Raw genomic sequence first — 18356 nt, forward strand, 5'->3', positions numbered from 1 at the left:
ATGAAGAAAAACAAGGAGTAACATTTTTCAGTGAAGCTTTAGCCCCAGGCTAAAACACAGCACATTAGTGTGTTCACTGAATGTTAGAGAGAGAGAGAGAGAGAGAGAGAGAGAGAGAGAGAGAGATGAATACAGCTACAGCAGAAGGTCAAAAATGGCTGAAAGGGTTGTGGAACTGTTCTCCAAATTTCACAACTGTAACTCGTCTCCCCGCACGTCTCTCCGTCAGTCCTTATGTGCTTCGTTTGTGTATTTAAAATTAGATCCACAAAAGGTTTTCAATCCTCCGGGTCATTTTAAATGTCAAGGGAGAAGAAATTTCATCACCCATCTGAAGAGCTCCTTGGCTTCTGAGGATTACATTAGTTCCTGCATCGTGTGTTTAGTGGTTTGAGAAAACCCATCAGATGTTACTCCAGATTTCTGTAAACCACAACAGAATATTAAAGTCATTGTAGGTTAAAACCACACCCACAACCCTTAACCCCTTTGGACATAACATGTACAACTGTACACATGAAGTTCCATAGCATTTTTCCTTGTGTCTGAAGGGGTTATGGAGCTGGGGGGGGGCACCCTCAGGACATTCCAAGAATTTCCAAGATTAAAGTCAGAAATTTACAAGAAATAAGACACAAAAATACCATTTTTGAGTTAAAGAACCAAAGGTTTACGAGGTTGGATCAACATCATCAGACCACAGACGCCACGGCTGAGCTGAGAGTTACAGTTTTTACTGTCAATCACACAATATAAAAGATCATCATCCATACAGGGCACTTTTTTCCATGGAATAAAAACGTGTTCTATTCCCTTCTTACAGGTTTCATTCATTTGGTTTGACAGCATGCAATATTGTCAGCATATCACTTATCCTACGTGTATTACGTCACTCTACCCAATGGAGAATGAGCGTTGAATATGGTTTACAATATTGCATGGTTGTCAAGACAACACCATGTCACACATCGGAGCTGATGCAAATATCCCATGAGAAAGTTTTCTGCTGTGCATCCACAGAACCATTTCATTCTTCACCAGCGGTGCCCGCAGTAAACCGTCACAGTGACTTGAAAATGCCATAAAGTACACACCACACGTAAAACTTCCGAGCTCAAGGGCAACTGTGACAATTTGTAAACAAATCTATGATTGTTCCATCAAATGTGTATGTATTATAATAATAATAATAATAATAATAATAATAATAATAATATTGGCTGGCTTTTTTCGTGGTCTATCAGATATATTCCATTCAGCTCCTCGTCTTTGACTCGTTCAGTATCATGCTCGCTGAATGGAATACATCTGATAGACCACTCAACACCAGCCAATATTATTTAAATAAAGCACTGAGACTTTCAACTCCATTTCCCAGAATGCACTGAAGCCAGGACACATGTGATTGTTGCGCTTCCTGGATGTAACCGGAGTCGAATGTAAAAACCGCACGGATTTACTCTCGCACTTTAAGACAACAAAACACAACTTTCTTAAGAAAAGTGCGAGAGTAAATCCGGCCACTTGTTGTACAAAATGCTCTACGTTAGAGAAAGAGGACCAGCTCTCACCAGGCACTCGGACTCCTGACAGGCCAGACTTTTTGTTTCGCGTTATTCTCATCTATTTTTATGTCTTGACATTGACTTAGCTTACGAACACTCGCTTGATAATGGTGTCCAAGTGGCACCGAAACGTCGCGCTCTTTTCCTTCTTTTTTTAAGTTTTTTTCCCCCAACTGATTTTTCCAAGAGAGAACAAGAAAAATCTGGTTTTTGCCAAAATTGGGTTTTCTACCAACACTCTTGCACCTTATCTTTAAAGCTTGACAGCCTTTTGATTTCATAAACTCAGTGAAATTTAGTTGCGTCTGAAATGTGGTGATTGTGATATCTGTTTATTTCTGTAATATCTCAAAATATCAGGCCATTCTGTGGCTGGGAAGTTATTTAATTTGAGGGGATTAAAGCAAATAATGTGCATGAAATCGCTCGCTTGGCGCAGTCAAGCAGACAGAGGAAGTCCGTGTGCGCATGCGCAGGTTTACCTTCTTCTTCTTCTTCTTTTGGGTTTTACAGCAGCTGGCATCCACAGTGTTGCATTACTGCCATCTACAGGTTTCCCTTTGAGCGTGCACTGACAGTTCCATCATTCTGTCGCTAAACGAACAGCTGATCACACCGAGGTGCTCGCTGAGCGCCCATATTTATTAGTTTGGTCCTGCGTTTCCTTTCCTTCGTATAGAACATAACGTCTTTTCTTCTCGCTTTCTTTCCGTTACTGTAGTCGCTCTTTCACGTTTCATTCGCACACTCACGTCCTCCATTTTTCTCTCCTGTTTCAAATTTGTATCCCACAATGCCTTGCGTGAACGGGGAAAGCCCACCACGTGATGCATGATGTAGTATCTTGAATTGGGTCATGGTGAAGCAGGAAAAAATAGCGGAGAATTCAGGGCCATGTGGCACTAAATTCATTAATTGTTCCATTTAAAAAATTAAATAAAATAAATAAAATAAAACGAAGTCTGTGATTCGAATTCAGTAGCTTTCAGTCACTAAACAAAAGTAATTGGGTGTCGGGGAAAATTCTTTTTATGACCTACACTTGAAAAATCTGAAAGGCAGTGCAGCTTTAAGAAACCATAAATATATTTCAAAATTATATGGATTTTTTTTTTGCATTTATTTTTGTGAAGGGTTTTCCCAGATCACCACACAAATCAGCTCAAGTGGCAAAGTGTGTTCAAGTGCCCTTGATTTAAAGCTACTTAATAAGGAATTGATCTGAAAGGTTTATTATTTTTTTTTAAACAGATGATGTGCACAAGCTGTTTTTTTTTTAGGTCACATCACTACACTTTTTGAGGCTGGATTGAGACGACTCTGGCCTCAGCAGTTTGCGGATGCTTGACCAGCACCAATAACCAAAATACATTACGGAGAAGTTCAGCATAGTGAAGTAAAGAAAATAAAGAATCTGCTGTTAACACTACAGCGTTAGCCATCTGAGACCTTCAGTGTGATTAATTCAGCATTTTTTTTCTGAATCCTTATTCTGCCACTACTGCACTGAAGAACTGCAAACATTTTCTACAGTTCTTTTGGAAATACGTTGATGAGCACATCAATTTCAAAGGCAAAATGAAAAACCTGGATGCTCATCAACCGAATGCCTGAACAAAATAAACAGATCTGAAGGAAATTAAGTCTTGAAGTAAAACTGTAAAAGTACCCAAACTTTCAAATAAATCCAAATGACAAACGCCAAATTGCATCATTTGGTTGTTTTCAAAAGGCTTTTTGTGAAAGTGTACCACCGTGTTCACATTTTTGAAGATGCAAACCAACTATTATAGGGATGTCCTGAAAAGACACAAAGAAAAAAATATTTCATCAAAATATATTATTAGTTGATATTACAACATGATATTCAACATAACATGAAATAAAACAATGGTGATTTGTCACATTTGTTTGGCTTTAGGATTCAACAAAACGAAGGAAAAAAATTGTGGGGGGGGGGGGGGGGGCATGGTCCCCCAATAAAGGCATCATTACCCATTTTTTCCTGTAATAAATCCCTCGTCATTTAACATGGATTAAAAAAAAGGAAACGGCAGATAAATAAATGACAATTATTCATTGTAATTCAAAAAACAATTCAGTACAATAAAAAGTGCTCACGCTTAAAGGACATGAAGATCAGAGAATGAAAAAAACACAACCTAAAAGAGTTGGAGGTGGAGCTCCACGTGGAACTGATACAATATGAAGGTTTACATTCGAGTACTTGGCGAAATCCTACTGGTTCAAAGCAGACGGTCAAAAGTAAAAGGTGCAAAGCGCACAAGAAAGCAGACCGTCCTGGAATTCTTCAAGCTTAAGGATTACCAGTAACACTGATGCTACAAATGGAGTCTCCTCTCGCAATGCTTATCGTGTTTTATTACGACGCAAAGTGGTGCTTCCCTTTTCAGCCAAAGCAAGAAAGCTCGGTCTGATCTACATACAGACAGATAAATTCCAATACTGACCTAAAAGTTTGAGACTTGAAACTGTGCATTGATGCTCTGTACTGACTGGATTGGGATCAAGGTTGAGACGGGTTAAGAAAAAAATTCCAACCAAGGTGATCTGAAACAACCCCCCCAAAAAAAAATCCCCCAAATGAGAGAATTTTCCTAAATTTCAGGGCATCTTGTAAAATAACTTATTTCACAAACCTCATTCATAAAGGAGCCCAGTGCCAGACCGTTACATACAGAAACCCCACAATCCACAATAAAATGCTGCGACTGTCAAATTTGTTTTGCTCTTCTGTTCTCTAACGTGGTAATGCTTCCACACAGATCTGTTCCTCACTAATGTCGTTTAGACTCTGTACATCCACTGGGCTACAAATGTCACTGTCGTACACTTCTGCCCCCATCAGGTCCTCCTCCAGAACCTCCACTTTTGACTTTGGAAAGCCGTGCTGTTCGGACGGTGAGGTGCTCTCCAGGGACTCTAGGTCCTCGATGCCAGCGCGGTAGTGGATCATCAGCAGAGTCAAAGCTTGAAGCCGTTCCCCAGACTTGGCCAGAGCTGAAGTGATCAAGCCTTTGCGGCGTGCATCAGTTGCTTCCCTCTCTTCAGATATCAGACAGTTGTTGTGCTCCAGCTCTTGGTCAATCTCCTGCTGGAGTTTATCCAGCATCAGTTCCAGCTTTTGCGATCGCTCATCTGTAGGGAGGCCGCGGTACAGGTCCCGCCCGATCTCCTTGACTGCAATAAACACGCTGTCATCTAACCCTCCCTCTTTGCGTGCTAGTTTTGTGCCACCACTGGCTGGCGGTTGTTTTGAAGGACTAGCCCCCGGGTAAGTCTCGGTGTCGCTGCTCTCATTGTCTGACGTGTTGGGTGTTTGTTTTGGGGAAGGTTCTGCCACTCCAGGACCAACCTCTGCTGCCTGTTCTGCTAGCCTGGCTTTGGAAACCTGCCTCAGGTTGAGCAGACGGGAGCTGGTGTTGATGATGTGCCGTGTGAGACCAGTGGTTGCGCGGTTGATGGTGGACTTTGCTTCAGGGTCTGCGCCTCGCCGGTCAGTAATCGCCAAACAGAGAGGATGCTCAGCAAGACATTTCTCCTGGCACTTCTTGTGGCAGACATAGGCACAGGTGATGCACTGCGACGCAGCCTTGGTCCAGACCTTCTTTTTGCAGTAGTCACACCAGGTAGGATTCTGAAACTGTGTGTCCTGAAAGTTGTGTCGAACCTCAAGCTGCATGGAGCTGTAGTTTAGATCATCCCGGGTTAGTGTCGGCACATGGTTCCCGTCTCTCTCGCGTTCCTTTAGGTCCTCTTCTTGTAAACTTCCCTCCCTCTCCGTAACTCCACTGGACAGCTCCGTGTCTCCCTCTCCCAGGTAGGTGAAGTTTAGGGTGATGTCTCCATAGCACAGCTTTTCATTGAAGCCTTTGTGTGTGCTAAGACTACGAAGTGCAGTACGGCTGACGCTGGCCCTCGGTTGTGGGCCACACAAACGGAAGGTACTCTGGTATTCTGCAGATGAAATACACAAGCATTCCAGGGCTATATGCTCCAAATGCAGGCTAGCATGGCCCAAGCATAAGAGACTACCTAGTTTAAAGGGATCCTTGCACCAGAGTGCTACATTAAGGTATTTATGGTTGCTTTCCACATCAAAGACCATGGAGGACTTGCTCCAGCGCCCATATCTGTTGCGGAACAGAGCCTCGGATGACTCCCAGAGACCCTGCTCATCCATACTGTCTTTCAGGCTTGAAACGCTCTCAACAATTTTGTCTTTGATCAAATCTTGCTTATTGGTGATGGGGTTTGTTGGGAGTTCATCAGTTGACTCTATAGGTTTGTTTACTGGCTTTGGCTCAGGAATTTTTGTGGGACTTTTCTCCGATGCAGGTTTCTCTCCATTGCTTGCAGCTGGTGGAGATTTTTCTGGGATTTTTTCCACTGTAGTGTCACTGCCTTCCATGTTTTGGGGTTCAAAGCATGTGGAAGGGGATGTCACTTTTATATGGGGCCTAGGAGGGACAGGTGGGCGCACAGGTGGAGGAGGAGGGGGCACTGTTGGCCTCTGTGGTGGTTCAGATGATTCTGCACTCTTGAGTAGTGAGGGCTTTGGTGGCTCTTTAGGTTGGGGTTTGAGCGGTGATTGAAGGCCAGACAGGTTGAGCTTTCGATTGAGTATTGGTGAGATGGTTCCCAGGGGCTTGGAGGCCAGATTGGCCACGGTTTTTTTTGGGCTTTGGTTTACAGAGAGTAAAGTCTCCTCTTTAGCTTCTGCAATGACTGGAGCTCCAGCTGATTTGGCTTCTGCTATCAGTTCTTCAAACTCTGAGTCATTGTCCTTGCCATCAGTTATGTCCATGGTGGTAATGTGGGCTGGGTCTTCCTCATAACCCCCAGCCACAGGGTATGCAGGTTCTTCCATGGGACCCAAGGTGTCCTGGAGTGGTCCCAAGCCCATGGTAGACACCTGGTGTCTGACTGGTCTCTCATACAGGATAACCACTCGATCTCCAGCTTGTTTTAGCAGCTTTGGCACTTGGACAGAGGACGTGACTTTGACTCCTATACAAACATGGAGAGAGAGAAATATAATGGAATTTCAATTGAAAATGTGGACAATCTTTACAGTCTATCAGGAGCCAATTAATAAGGAGAGAAAACCATGAATTCAACCTTACACTAGTATTGTAGTGGCAGTTAAACAAAAAGATAATTATACTTTTGTAACCCTACATAATTTAAATGAGTTAATTTTACACAGCGCTTGCATTTAGGGCTTTGTAGCACAAATTCCGACATTATGACACCAACCTCCGATCGCAATTAAGCGATCTCCTTTTTGCAGGTCAGCCTGAGCAGCAGGGGAGTTGGGAGTCACCGTCTCGATGCTTACATGCACCACGTCACCTTCGGTTGCTGGGACGTGTCGGAACGTCATCCCCACACTACCATTCGGACCCTTAATTACCTCGGTCTAGAAAACACAGCATGCAAGGAAGCGGTAGTACAATAATTATATGCTCTTTCAAAACATATTTGAAATGTTCCTTAAAGCACCCGCGTCTGATTCATGACACTGTTGTAGACCATAAAATCAGCCATGGATTTGAGTGCAATTGATAAATTGACTTCAGCTGTGCATTCTTTTACAAAAACAAAGACAGCAGTTCAATTAAATTTTACACTTTAACCTTCAACCAATATATGAGCAAGATCTTTTGAACACAATACCAAAAAACGGTACATCTGAATGGTATATTAACAATGTACTATTGGGTATATCTGTTATCAAATATCCCATGCACTGAGCGGCTGTGGTTGAAATGATGGATTCTCTGAGGTGACTGGTATAGGACTATTTTGTGAGGGGCGCAGTACTACGCCAGTCACCAAAGACAACCCATAATTCCCAGAGTCTCTCAATGCACGGTATATTGGATTTATATCCCTCATCAAAAAATTCAAAACTAAAACTGTTAAGATTAAATCTCAGTATAAACTCACTGGAGGCAGCCATGTTTGTTGTTTACGTTGGAGTGACCTTTGACCTGCGCATGTGCAGCATACCATGCTAATGCTTTGTTTTTTTTAAAAATAATATTTATTTTACTTTTTGCCATGCTATCGTCTGCCTCACTAGACATGATCATGATGTGTAGATCTACACACACGCGTTCGCTCACGGAGCCACAGCTGTGACTCGAGTCGGTTACTAAACTGTAATTTTTGGTCTTTGAAAACGAGACCGAGCAGCGCAGAAAAACAATTACTGCCTCACAAAATCAGAAAGCTGTTAAAACTATTGATTTGTTTGGTTAATTTAACGTGTTCAGTTGAAAATCCCCCTGGCTGAAATGTTAATGTTTTTGTTTGAATTGTATTAATGACTTCCATTGTTCTGTCTTTATCGGAAAATTAAAAAATAAAAAAAAACTCGAGTTGGCCGTAGAGCTCGACACTGACACCAGTTCATGGTGTATCCAGGATGTTCCATGACCGACTCGCATCCTTTTTTTTTTTTTTTTTATGTCATACGATACACTGCTTAATCAAATGGTGGAACTATTTCTGTCACATGAGCCATCCTTGGCCAATCCCTGCATGGGAATGTTTTAATGAGGAATATAATATAGTTTATCTCTCTGCTATACCATGCAAGGGGAATAAGCCACTGTGACGTGCTGTATATGCTCTAACTGATATTAAGCCATTCTTGGGGTTTAGAAAGTAAATAACCATCAAATAAATGTTGAGGTTGATCACTCAGACACACGTACCATCGGTTCAGTCTAAATCTCAGAGTCTGACTGGCCAGAGGTACACGTGTTTGGTTACAAACATATTTTAATTTCCCTAAAAAGTACAATATATAGTAGTTTGCTACAACTGATTAACAAGAGACCTCTTTGGATTCAAGATCATGTGATCCGAAACGGGTAAACACCAATCCAAAATGGTGGTCGCTAATAACTCTACTAGTGCAGCAAGTGATACAATTTGGACAAAAAAACTCGATAAAATGACAAGTGTCCATGATTACTATTGCAAATCATCTTTCAAAGTGTGGTGAACGAAGGTTTCAATGTTACAGTGCACACAACTACCAAACAATGCAAATTCGTTTGTAAATTAAACAACTTCCCTCCTGAAGTCTTTTATCGCTCAGAAAAGAATGAAATGAGAGACGACCATCAGCCGAATTGTTACTGCAGCCATAAGCTGCGCAGTAATGTACCATTTTGAGCTCAATCTCAGACTTTGTAGTTCATGAACACAGATAATCCACACAAACACACGAGGCGTGTCAGAGCTTGTTTACCCGTTTCACACCACTCCGATAGAGATGAGGAGGTCTATAATCTCAGCTGGACAGGAAAAATCATATGGACATACCCAACATGAAACTGACGAATCGTTCTTTAATTGTGAATTGAATACAAAACTAAACTTGGAAGCGTTTTCTGCTGCTGCTTGAGTAAAAGACGACACTTCGTTTTAAAGACATCGCAGTAGACCTACATGACAGCCCCAGTAGTTACAAACCCACGGGCGGGTGGACAAGTTTCTCTCTTTCAAACAGCAAATCCTGACTGATTAATGAGAGTGGGAGGATCTGAACTGTGAAAGGCACTCGCCACTCACCGTCAATCTCTTCCACCACATACTAAACGTATCATGGCAATAAAACAATGAAGGCAGGAGTTACAGAAAGGAGCTCTACAATTACAGTAAACCCGTCTGTGTGGGCTTCAGGCACTGTGTGGTCAGAGCCCACGGTGCACCTGCACATGTTCCTGCTCAGATCTGCACAAGCTCCTCATACACTGCTGCCAAGCTGAAGGACAAACTCTGAGCACACTATTTGGAAAAAAACATCCAAGTAAAAACCAAGTGTGCAGCTACTCCAAACTTGGTGCTTCCATAATTCGTACACATGGAAAACGGAATAAACTCTTATGTTTTGTCTAATTCACGTCCCTCCTACTTTCGTTGCAGGTTCATTCCTCTACCTTCGGTGGGTGTGTATAAAAACACTTCCCTGATGCCTGCTTGGAGATGGATGACTGTAATTTTGTTGCTGTCATTTGTTATAATCTTGAGAAGAGCACTGATCGAGTTAAACAGGGAATGAAAAACCAGGCAATCTATGCAAGCTGGCAAGCAGTGAGAACAGCAGCCAGCCTCTCGCCAGTGATTGAAAGAACCTTCCTGAATTGTAGATTTTTTCAAATATAACGATCCAAAAAAATCAACAAATGCTACTGGTTGCACTCTACGTTACTACGGAAACGGTAGTGACATATATACACGATATGTTTAAGCAGCGCAATATTCAATTTAGCTACATTTATGGACACGTTTCAGTTCTAGAGCCCAAGAACTTCTGCCTCTCTTCAATACCCTGCAGCAGTGTTTAACTCGCACCCTGAAAACGTCTCGCCACGGTCAGACGCTGGCTGGATAAAAACTCCCATTGGAACAGATACCCTCTCTCTTACTTTTATGTGAAAAGCTCTTTATAAAATTTTATTTTTATATAAATTGTTTTATATACATACATACATATATACATATAAATAAAAAGGGGGCCCCACTTTGCACTGGTAAGAACTTTCTACCTTTTAATCTTCCATCTTCATGCCAGGATCAGACTACACAATATTTCTGTCTTTGTCGATGGTCAACATGTCGGTTCAGTACCATAAATTTTTGCCATGTCTTGGTCTGGAGGCCGGCAACACAAGTCTGAGCCTGACCAATAGCCTAATCGTTCACATACTTGTGGGCCATCAGCGAGGAGGGTCAAGAAACTGTCAAGCAATTATGTCTACAGAAGGAACGTCAAAGAACACATCTTGGCAGTTGTCAAACTAGGCGAGAAAATATAGAAATGTAGACATGCTGGACTTTTCGGCTGGGTGTCATTGGGCGTCACGTCACTGTTCTTCGATTACATCACGCTACAAAGCCTGTTTGTCGTCCAATCCTGTCAAAATTGGGCTGAATTCTTGTAGTCTGATCCCAGCATCACATCCTTGTGAATTCCTTGTGTAATGTCTAATGCTTGAGGACGGGTTACTGTCTCGTACCAGTGAGTAGACACTCGCATTTATTACTTTGGTCAAAGCAACACTTACACAAGGCAGAATTTCACTACTTGTTCCCCTACACAGTAAAAACTATCCTATTCAACGGCATCACTCATTTTTACTACAAGGCAACCCCCAACTAACTACATACATGTCAACCTATACGGAATGTCCGTATTTTATACAGATTTGATTCAATAAATGTAGTATACGGGCGTACAAATAAAGTTATATGGATTCTTTAAAAAAAATTCAATATTTATTTAGAGCTATAATCAATTCCCACGATGATAAAAGAGCGCATAACATTTACAAACGTACTGTACACCACAGACACCACAGACAGCCTGTCACGGAGTGAGCCGTGACGCTCGTGAGCACACACACACACACACACACACACACACACACACACACCTCTCACGCAAGCACACAGCGCACAGGCAGCAATCTGCCAGCAACGTTCAAACATCTTGGCTGACCTGTCGCTGAGAGTTGCACTTCATTTCCATTACTGGTTTCTGTATGGGTTTTACTGGTTTTCAAGCGTTTCATACTCCACCGTTTGCCATAGTTTCTAACGAGAGCAGCAGTTGTTGCGAGTGCAGGGAAAGGCCTACCGGCATTCTAGTAACATTTGTTTGGCTCCACTCATATGTAAAACGCATCACACATCTCTAAGCATTTTCATCTCCCATCTGTTAAGCATGGTCTCTGGTCTAGGAAACACACATACAAACCGGTTATTTCTAACGTCAAGTTTATTTAGTTCTAGCATTTTTTTTTTAAACACAAAATAGTTTTTAGTAACTCATCACGCGAACTCCACACACTTCCTGTCTGTGGCGAGAAACCGAGGGACTGTACCATTGGCTTGTTATGGAGGGGTTTCGCGGGTGTTTGGTAGAACGGACTATTTTAACGGGGTGTTTTACTGGTGTTGGGGAAACATGTATTTTACTGTGCACTGAAGGGTTTTTGGTTAAAGAAAATTATTTTGGATGTTTGTATATTTTGTGTTTGTTTCTTTAAATTGTTATTTTGTATTTAGGATGTCATTATTTAGTTGATTGATTAATTTTGCAATTTGGGCTCAGCTGTGGGCGGGTCTGCGGGTCTGTAAGCTCTGCAGTAGCTCCAGAGCCTCAGTTGTGGTTGGAACGTCTTGTTTGAAGGTGCTGTGGTTTGGCTGACTAATAGCTTTGTTCAGGGTCTTTTTGATTTAGTCTGGCAAACTTGAAGCCTCTTTATTTTTGTGTTTTCTTATTTTGTTTGTATAGTTTTCTTTTTGCCAATTTGAACCTTTGGTTGGCACACTGTAAATATTTGCACTATTTTAAGAAAAGTTTTAAGAAAAGAAAATCTGATCTTGTCTCTCTTGGATTCTCCTCATTTAATAAATCCTCAAAGTACTCTTTCCACCTTCTTAATACACTCTCTTTGTCAGCACATTTCCATTTACATCTTCCATCACTCTTACCTGCTGTACATCCCTCGCTTCCCTGTTTCTCTGCCTAGCTACTCTGTAAACGTCTTTCTCTCCTTCTTTGGTCTCCAGTCTTTCGTACAACCCCTGGTATGCATCTGCTTTCGCCTTCGCTACAGCTCTTTTTGCCTTCTGTCTCGTCTCTCTGTATAACCGCCTGCTTTCCTCGTCTCTCTGCTCATCCCAATTCTTCTTTGCTAGCCTCTTCTCTTTTATAATTTCCTGCACTTCTTTGTTCCACTGCCATGTCTCCTTGTCTTCCTTCCTCCTTCCCAATGACCACCCTAGCACCTTCCTTGCTGCCTCTCTTACTAGTATAGCAGTAGTATCCCAATCTTCCGGCAGACTTCCATGACCACTCAATGCTCATCTCATTTCTTCCCTAAACTCCTTCTGATGTTCAACCTCTTTTAGTTTCCACCACTTAATCTTCGGCTCCACTATTTCACGCTTCCTCTTTTTCACTTTCAAGCTCATCCTGCACACGACCACTCGATGTTGTCTTGCTACACTCTCCCCTGCCATCACTTTACAGTCTCCAATCTCCTTCAGGTTCCCCTTCTGCAGAGTATGTAGTCCACCTGTGTAGATCTTCCTCCACTCTTAAACGTCACCCTGTGCTGCTCTTTCTTCTCAAAGTATGTATTGACTATTGCCAAATTCATCCTCTTTAAAAAAAATCAACCACCATTTGCCCTTCCACATTTCTCTCTCTTACACCATATCTGCCCATCACGTCCTCATCTCCTCTGTTTCCCTCGCCAACATGTCCACTGAAATCTGCTCCTATCAGCATGCGCTCCTCCCTCCGTATACTTTCTACCACTTCATCCATCTTTTCCCAGAAAGACTCTCTTCATTCTCACATCCAACCTGTGGGGCGTACGCACACACATTACCACTCCCTGAATCTCCAACTTCATGCCTATCACTCTGAAACCCTCTTCACATCAATCACACTGTTGACCAACTCTCCCCTCAAAACAATACCAACACCATTTCTCTTTCCATCCACTCCATAATAAAACAACTTGCATCCATCTCCAATGTTCTTGGCCTTGCTTCCTTTCCACCTCGTCTCCTGCACACAAAAATGTCCAACTTCCTTCTTTCCATCATACCTGCTAACTCTCTCGCTCTGCCAGTCAATGTTCCCACATTCAGTGTTCCTACCCTCAATTCTAAGCTCCTTCCCTTCCATCTTTCATGCTCTCTCCTAACACCCCCCCCCCCTTCTCCATTTTGATGCAACAGTAGCACACTTTCCACCGGCACCCTGTTGACCAACAGTACCAGAGGTGGTCATTGTTAACCTGGGCCCGGCCAATCCGGTATGGTATTTCTCTTTTCAATCCGCATGTTAGATTTGGCACAGTTTTACGCCGGATGCCCTTCCTGACGCAACCATCTCCAATTTATCCGGGCTTGGGACTGGCACCAAGAGTACGCTTATGCACCTCCAGTGGCTGGCAACCCCCAACTAACAACCCCAAATAAATAAATCACCTCAATGGGGCTGGAGCTCATACTGGCCACTGGTGTTGTGTGAGAGTTTGAAATCCAATCAGTCCTGTGGGAGGAGTAGCGATTTTTGTGAAATTGCATACGACCCCTGCATCCAGGGTAGATGGTGCCATCTGGTAAACAATTCTAGTTGGAATGTGTGTCTTTAGAGTCTTCTGGGTGCGTTTCAGTGAAAACGTCCTAGCAGTTTATAAACAGTAGCATTTAATGTGACGAGTCACCTAAAAATTTCAGACACCCATAAAATTGTAAATATGAGGGCACTTTCACACCAAAGATTGCCTTAAAAGTCCCAAAAACAGTTGCAAGTGAACTTCAATGTAATGCAAAAATCCATCCTGAATTCCATAGAATACATATTGGGTAACATGTACCTCAAGTATCAAGGCTACAAGTCATTTCAAATTCCAAAATTTATTAGTTTTAACATAGCAGGAAGGTAAAATTCACAAATTTGGATTTTTTTACATTATCATTCAGATTTAAGCCTAATTGGTGGATTGGGTCCCCTACATTCCACCTAATTATTGCAGAGATGTTAATGGAACAAAGAGACACCAAAATATCCATCAATGGTGGACATATTTTGGAAAATCTAGTTTTTGGTGAATTTTTTCAGTCTATTTTAGGAGTCACTTCACATATCAATAGAGCTAGAAATGAGAAATAGGTCCAGGAAATCAGCTAAAATGCCTTTTTAGAAAGATACACCAATCTGGTAGGTGACTAGAAAATTTCAACTTCATACTGTATCTACTTTCCGGTCACCGCGCAAATCAAATCAGGTCACAAAATCCATATTTCTGTTCAGGAGAGGACAGAATGTTTAACATCACTTTTCAAATGAAAAATTACTCAGGAAAACTATGGCAACAATTTTGAATATGTTTTCTGATTGAAAAAAAGAACCTTTTGCACAGTTTCTTGGACCATTATATTATTTCTTGGACCTTTACAATAATGAAGGTTTATTTATCCTTATTATCCTAAAAGTACTTAACATTTAAGTTAGCAATTTACATCCAAAACACCTGGAGCCACAAATTTCATATGTTAAACTAATGCATTTGATGAGAGCAAACATTTAACATCTAGTCAGTGAGCGAGAATTAATAGTGTTGGGAGTCTTGGGCATTTGTTCAGGAGAGGACATTTTTCTTTAACGCTTAATTTTCTCAGAAAATTAACCAATATTGTAACCTGGGCACATTTACATCCAAATTATTTGACTTGTCTGACCGACAGGTCTTTGTTTGTACTAGTACTAGTCCCCAGATGGTAACTTTGAGGTGAAAGTTCTTTCTCAAATTGCCACCTAGTTCAATCTCAGAAGTTCCTCATCTGTCTATTCTCGCGTTCCTACACATCAGTAGAAAAACCTGTCAAGAAGGCCTAATGCTACAAAAACTTAACTTTTTATCAAATAACAATGAACAACACATAACAGTGAAACACAACAACACCAAAACTATGCCTACTTATTTTCCAATGGCCATAATTGAACATGAAATTCCCCTGTTCTGGAGAGGACATCCCCTTTCACAACATTTTTATGTAAATGTATCTCAACCATGCATTTGAATGCGATAGTTTCTCACTGGTTTTATATTGTTGGGCCCTAATTAATCCAGTAAGAATATTTCTCCATAAAACTGAGGCAAGTTTTACAGATTATCCTAAGTTCTGGAGAGGACAGATTTTTAACGCAGATTCTACATCAGGATTTCGAATAGCTGAAAAACTCACTACCTGCTTAATAACAGTTCAAATTGAAAATGAGGTGAAAACAGTGATGAAAAACAATTTCTTAAATGTTATTCTAGACTGATAATGCACAACACATTATCAGTTACTCATGTTGCTCAGGAAAGGACAATCACTTTATTTGTTTTAACACGGAATGCCATGATTCAGTTAAATCACCATAGCGGCCAAACGAATTTACCGATTTTCATGAAATTTGGAATGGACATTTCTTGACTCACCCCCTATATAAGGAAGCAGCATGCTCAGCCATGCATGGGACAGAAGTTATTTAATACTCAATGCAATATTTTAAAATTTAATTTGGGACTGCAGATTCTGTCAAAAACATGTTAAAAATGGCTAATATTTCCACAATAATGATAGGATGGAAGAACCACTGACTGTGTAGCTTCTTTCCGACCCTCAGACAAAAACAGTGAACAAAAGTGATCCATTATGTCACATTTAGTTTACTTTTATGACCCTAGAAGCTAAACTTGAAAAAGGCAACCTTTGGTGTGAAAGTGCCCATGACCGGTGACACCACCATCTTGACAATTTTACGCACACCCAATTTTTGTAAATTATGGACAGACGACACGTGATTGCAGAAGCTCGCCTGGCCTGCGGCTGAAGGAGCTGAAACACGTAATAATGGCGGTCAGATGATCTGGAAGCTTGAGTCTGATAAAACAAAGACTCACACACAAAAAAAGAATGAATAAATACCATTTTAATTTGAGATGGTGGCTGGCTGTATGATCGCAAACTCTGTTTCTCATGTAGTCAAGAAAAAGTGGGAGAGAAAAGCTGTAATCCAGGCAGCACTTTCATCTGAGACTGCCTTTCCCAATCTACAGCGATAGAACGACGAGATCAAAGCCTGGTGGGTGAATGTGGCACAACGGCACATCATGTCCTTTTGTTTCTCCAATACACAGTAATTTAGTGTATAATGCAGCCCACAGTGGGTCGATCTGACCGGGCAAGCAGTCGTCTGCCAGCCAGGCCAATTCTGGAGCTCTGATTCAGAGGGCTGAGGACGGTCTATTTGTGTCCTGAAGAAGTCATTTTGCCTAAATGAGGGATGACGCACACCACGGCTTGGTGAGTCTCCACTTCTCTCAGACTTTAAAAAAGTTCTAACACCATCAGGACATCTGCAATCAATCAATCAATCAAATAAATCCGTGCACAACAGTACCAATATAAAGCCTGACCAACACTTCACACACACAAGCCAAAGAAACATCAGAACATAAAAAAAACCACAAGCAGAAAACAACAACAACACTTGGTATGCTTTTGTTTTGTTTTTCCAGAACACACACAATCTGTCCCGGCGGTGAGAGAGAAACGCTTTGACATTTTCCTGACACAAGAACAAAGGAGACACACTGAGCAGCAATTACAGATGATTTGGGAGACTGAGCAGCTCCAGGATAATCACACAACCACAAATGTGTCTGGGCTGCATGCACACGTGTGTGTGTGTGTGTGTGTGTGTGTGTGTGTGTGTGTGTGTCTCTCACAGGTAAACGAATGTTGACACTGCTCTGGCTGGTTTATGATGTGACCCATGCGTCAATTTATGCTTCACCTCACCTCACCACACACACACACACACACACCCCTTGTCTGCATGACAAAACAATACATTGATATGAAAATTCAGAATACTGACCTCGGTCATGTGCTTTTACCGATATGAAAAACCCTGGCGACAGAGATGGACACACAAACACACACACACCTGTCTTCCAAGTTTGTGAGGACCTTCCATTAGCATAATAATTATGTGACTAATGCTGTGCTGCATGTAAACCTTATCCTAATCTCAGTAACTTCAAGACAGACAGACACACACACACACACACACACACACACAAACATGGAAGAAAAAACATTGTTCATCTGTCTTCAGAAGCATTAATGTCTTGTTTCTCTCACACACACACACACACACACGGTGCATGCTTGGATGGACTAATGTTGCCTTGAACCCGAATGCAGAAGCAGCAGTCGTCTGTGCACTCAGACAGACAGGTAGAGTGAGGTAACAGACAAATTACCCCCGAGAGGGCCCAAGCAAGCCATCCAACATCAGCCTCAACATCCGCTCTTCTCAGACTCAGACACACACACACACACACACACACACACACACACACACACACACACACACACTGCCCATTCGTGTGAACTCCAAGCCTACAAACATCATGGAACGGGATTCTGCCAGCGCCCGTGCCAGCTGTGTGAGGTGCGTTTCTGCGTAAAGCCCACGCTCTCGTTTGCATGGTGACAGACGGCTATTGAAGCCATTGTGTGGGGACGACAGTTGTCTTGTGTGTACACCTGTTGCTCTTTTCCTCCCTCTATCGCTCTTCTCTCTCACACAGAGATCAGCAGATGCAAGGGTTCATTTTGGGGGAGAGTGATAATCTCAATCGATATGAAAAAAAAACACGAGGAAAAACACACAAATACAAAACCTGGTACAATGACGGTGTGTGCGCGCGCATGTGTGTGTGTGTGTGTGTGTGTGTGTGTGTGTAGAATAGATTAGATTGTCAAAACTGTCATATGGAAACAAAGTCAAAACACAAAAAAGCAGCCCTTCATCTGATAAACGAGTGTCAACAGGAGAGCAAATCAGCCTTGTGCTCAGTGTAAACGAGGGTGAAAATGAGTGTTAGATAACGAGCACCAACACTCCTGACTAAACAAAGAGCAGTTTGGGGAAACAGATTCTCCTCAAACACCTTTTCTATGTTGGGAAAATTACAAAGCCCTTTAAGTCTCATCTAAAACTAGCCTGTAGATTTAAAAAAGAAAAAAAAACCCTCAGATGAGAGAAAACCTGCCTGATGTTCTACACATCCAGGACCTAACTAACTTAAAAGGAGGAAAACTGGCATTCTGGTGATTTATCCATCCATCCATTTTCTTCCACTTATCCGAAGTCGGGTCACA

General features: G+C 41.9%; 1 protein-coding gene across 3 annotated transcripts in view; it reads right to left on the reverse strand.

Annotated features, from left to right (window-relative positions):
• Positions 1–350: 350 nt before the first annotated feature.
• Positions 351–18356, reverse strand: part of pdzd8 (PDZ domain containing 8) — a 143364-nt gene continuing 125358 nt past the window's right edge. The window contains exons 4-6 of one of the 3 annotated variants that reach the window (XR_009655668.1): positions 6846–7008; positions 4226–6596; positions 351–423 (exon numbers count right to left, since the gene is read on the reverse strand). Coding sequence is in view for 1 of the 3 variants with exons in the window: in XM_060934802.1 (XP_060790785.1) it covers positions 4327–6596; positions 6846–7008 (2433 nt within the window). In the remaining 2 variants the exon portion in view is untranslated. Of the gene's footprint in view, positions 424–2781; positions 3366–3390; positions 6597–6845; positions 7009–18356 lie in introns of those variants that run through there. The other 2 variants (XR_009655667.1, XM_060934802.1) reach the window with 2 other exon arrangements.

Source organism: Neoarius graeffei, chromosome 11, assembly GCF_027579695.1.
Source record: "Neoarius graeffei isolate fNeoGra1 chromosome 11, fNeoGra1.pri, whole genome shotgun sequence".
NCBI classification, from domain to species: domain Eukaryota; kingdom Metazoa; phylum Chordata; class Actinopteri; order Siluriformes; family Ariidae; genus Neoarius; species Neoarius graeffei.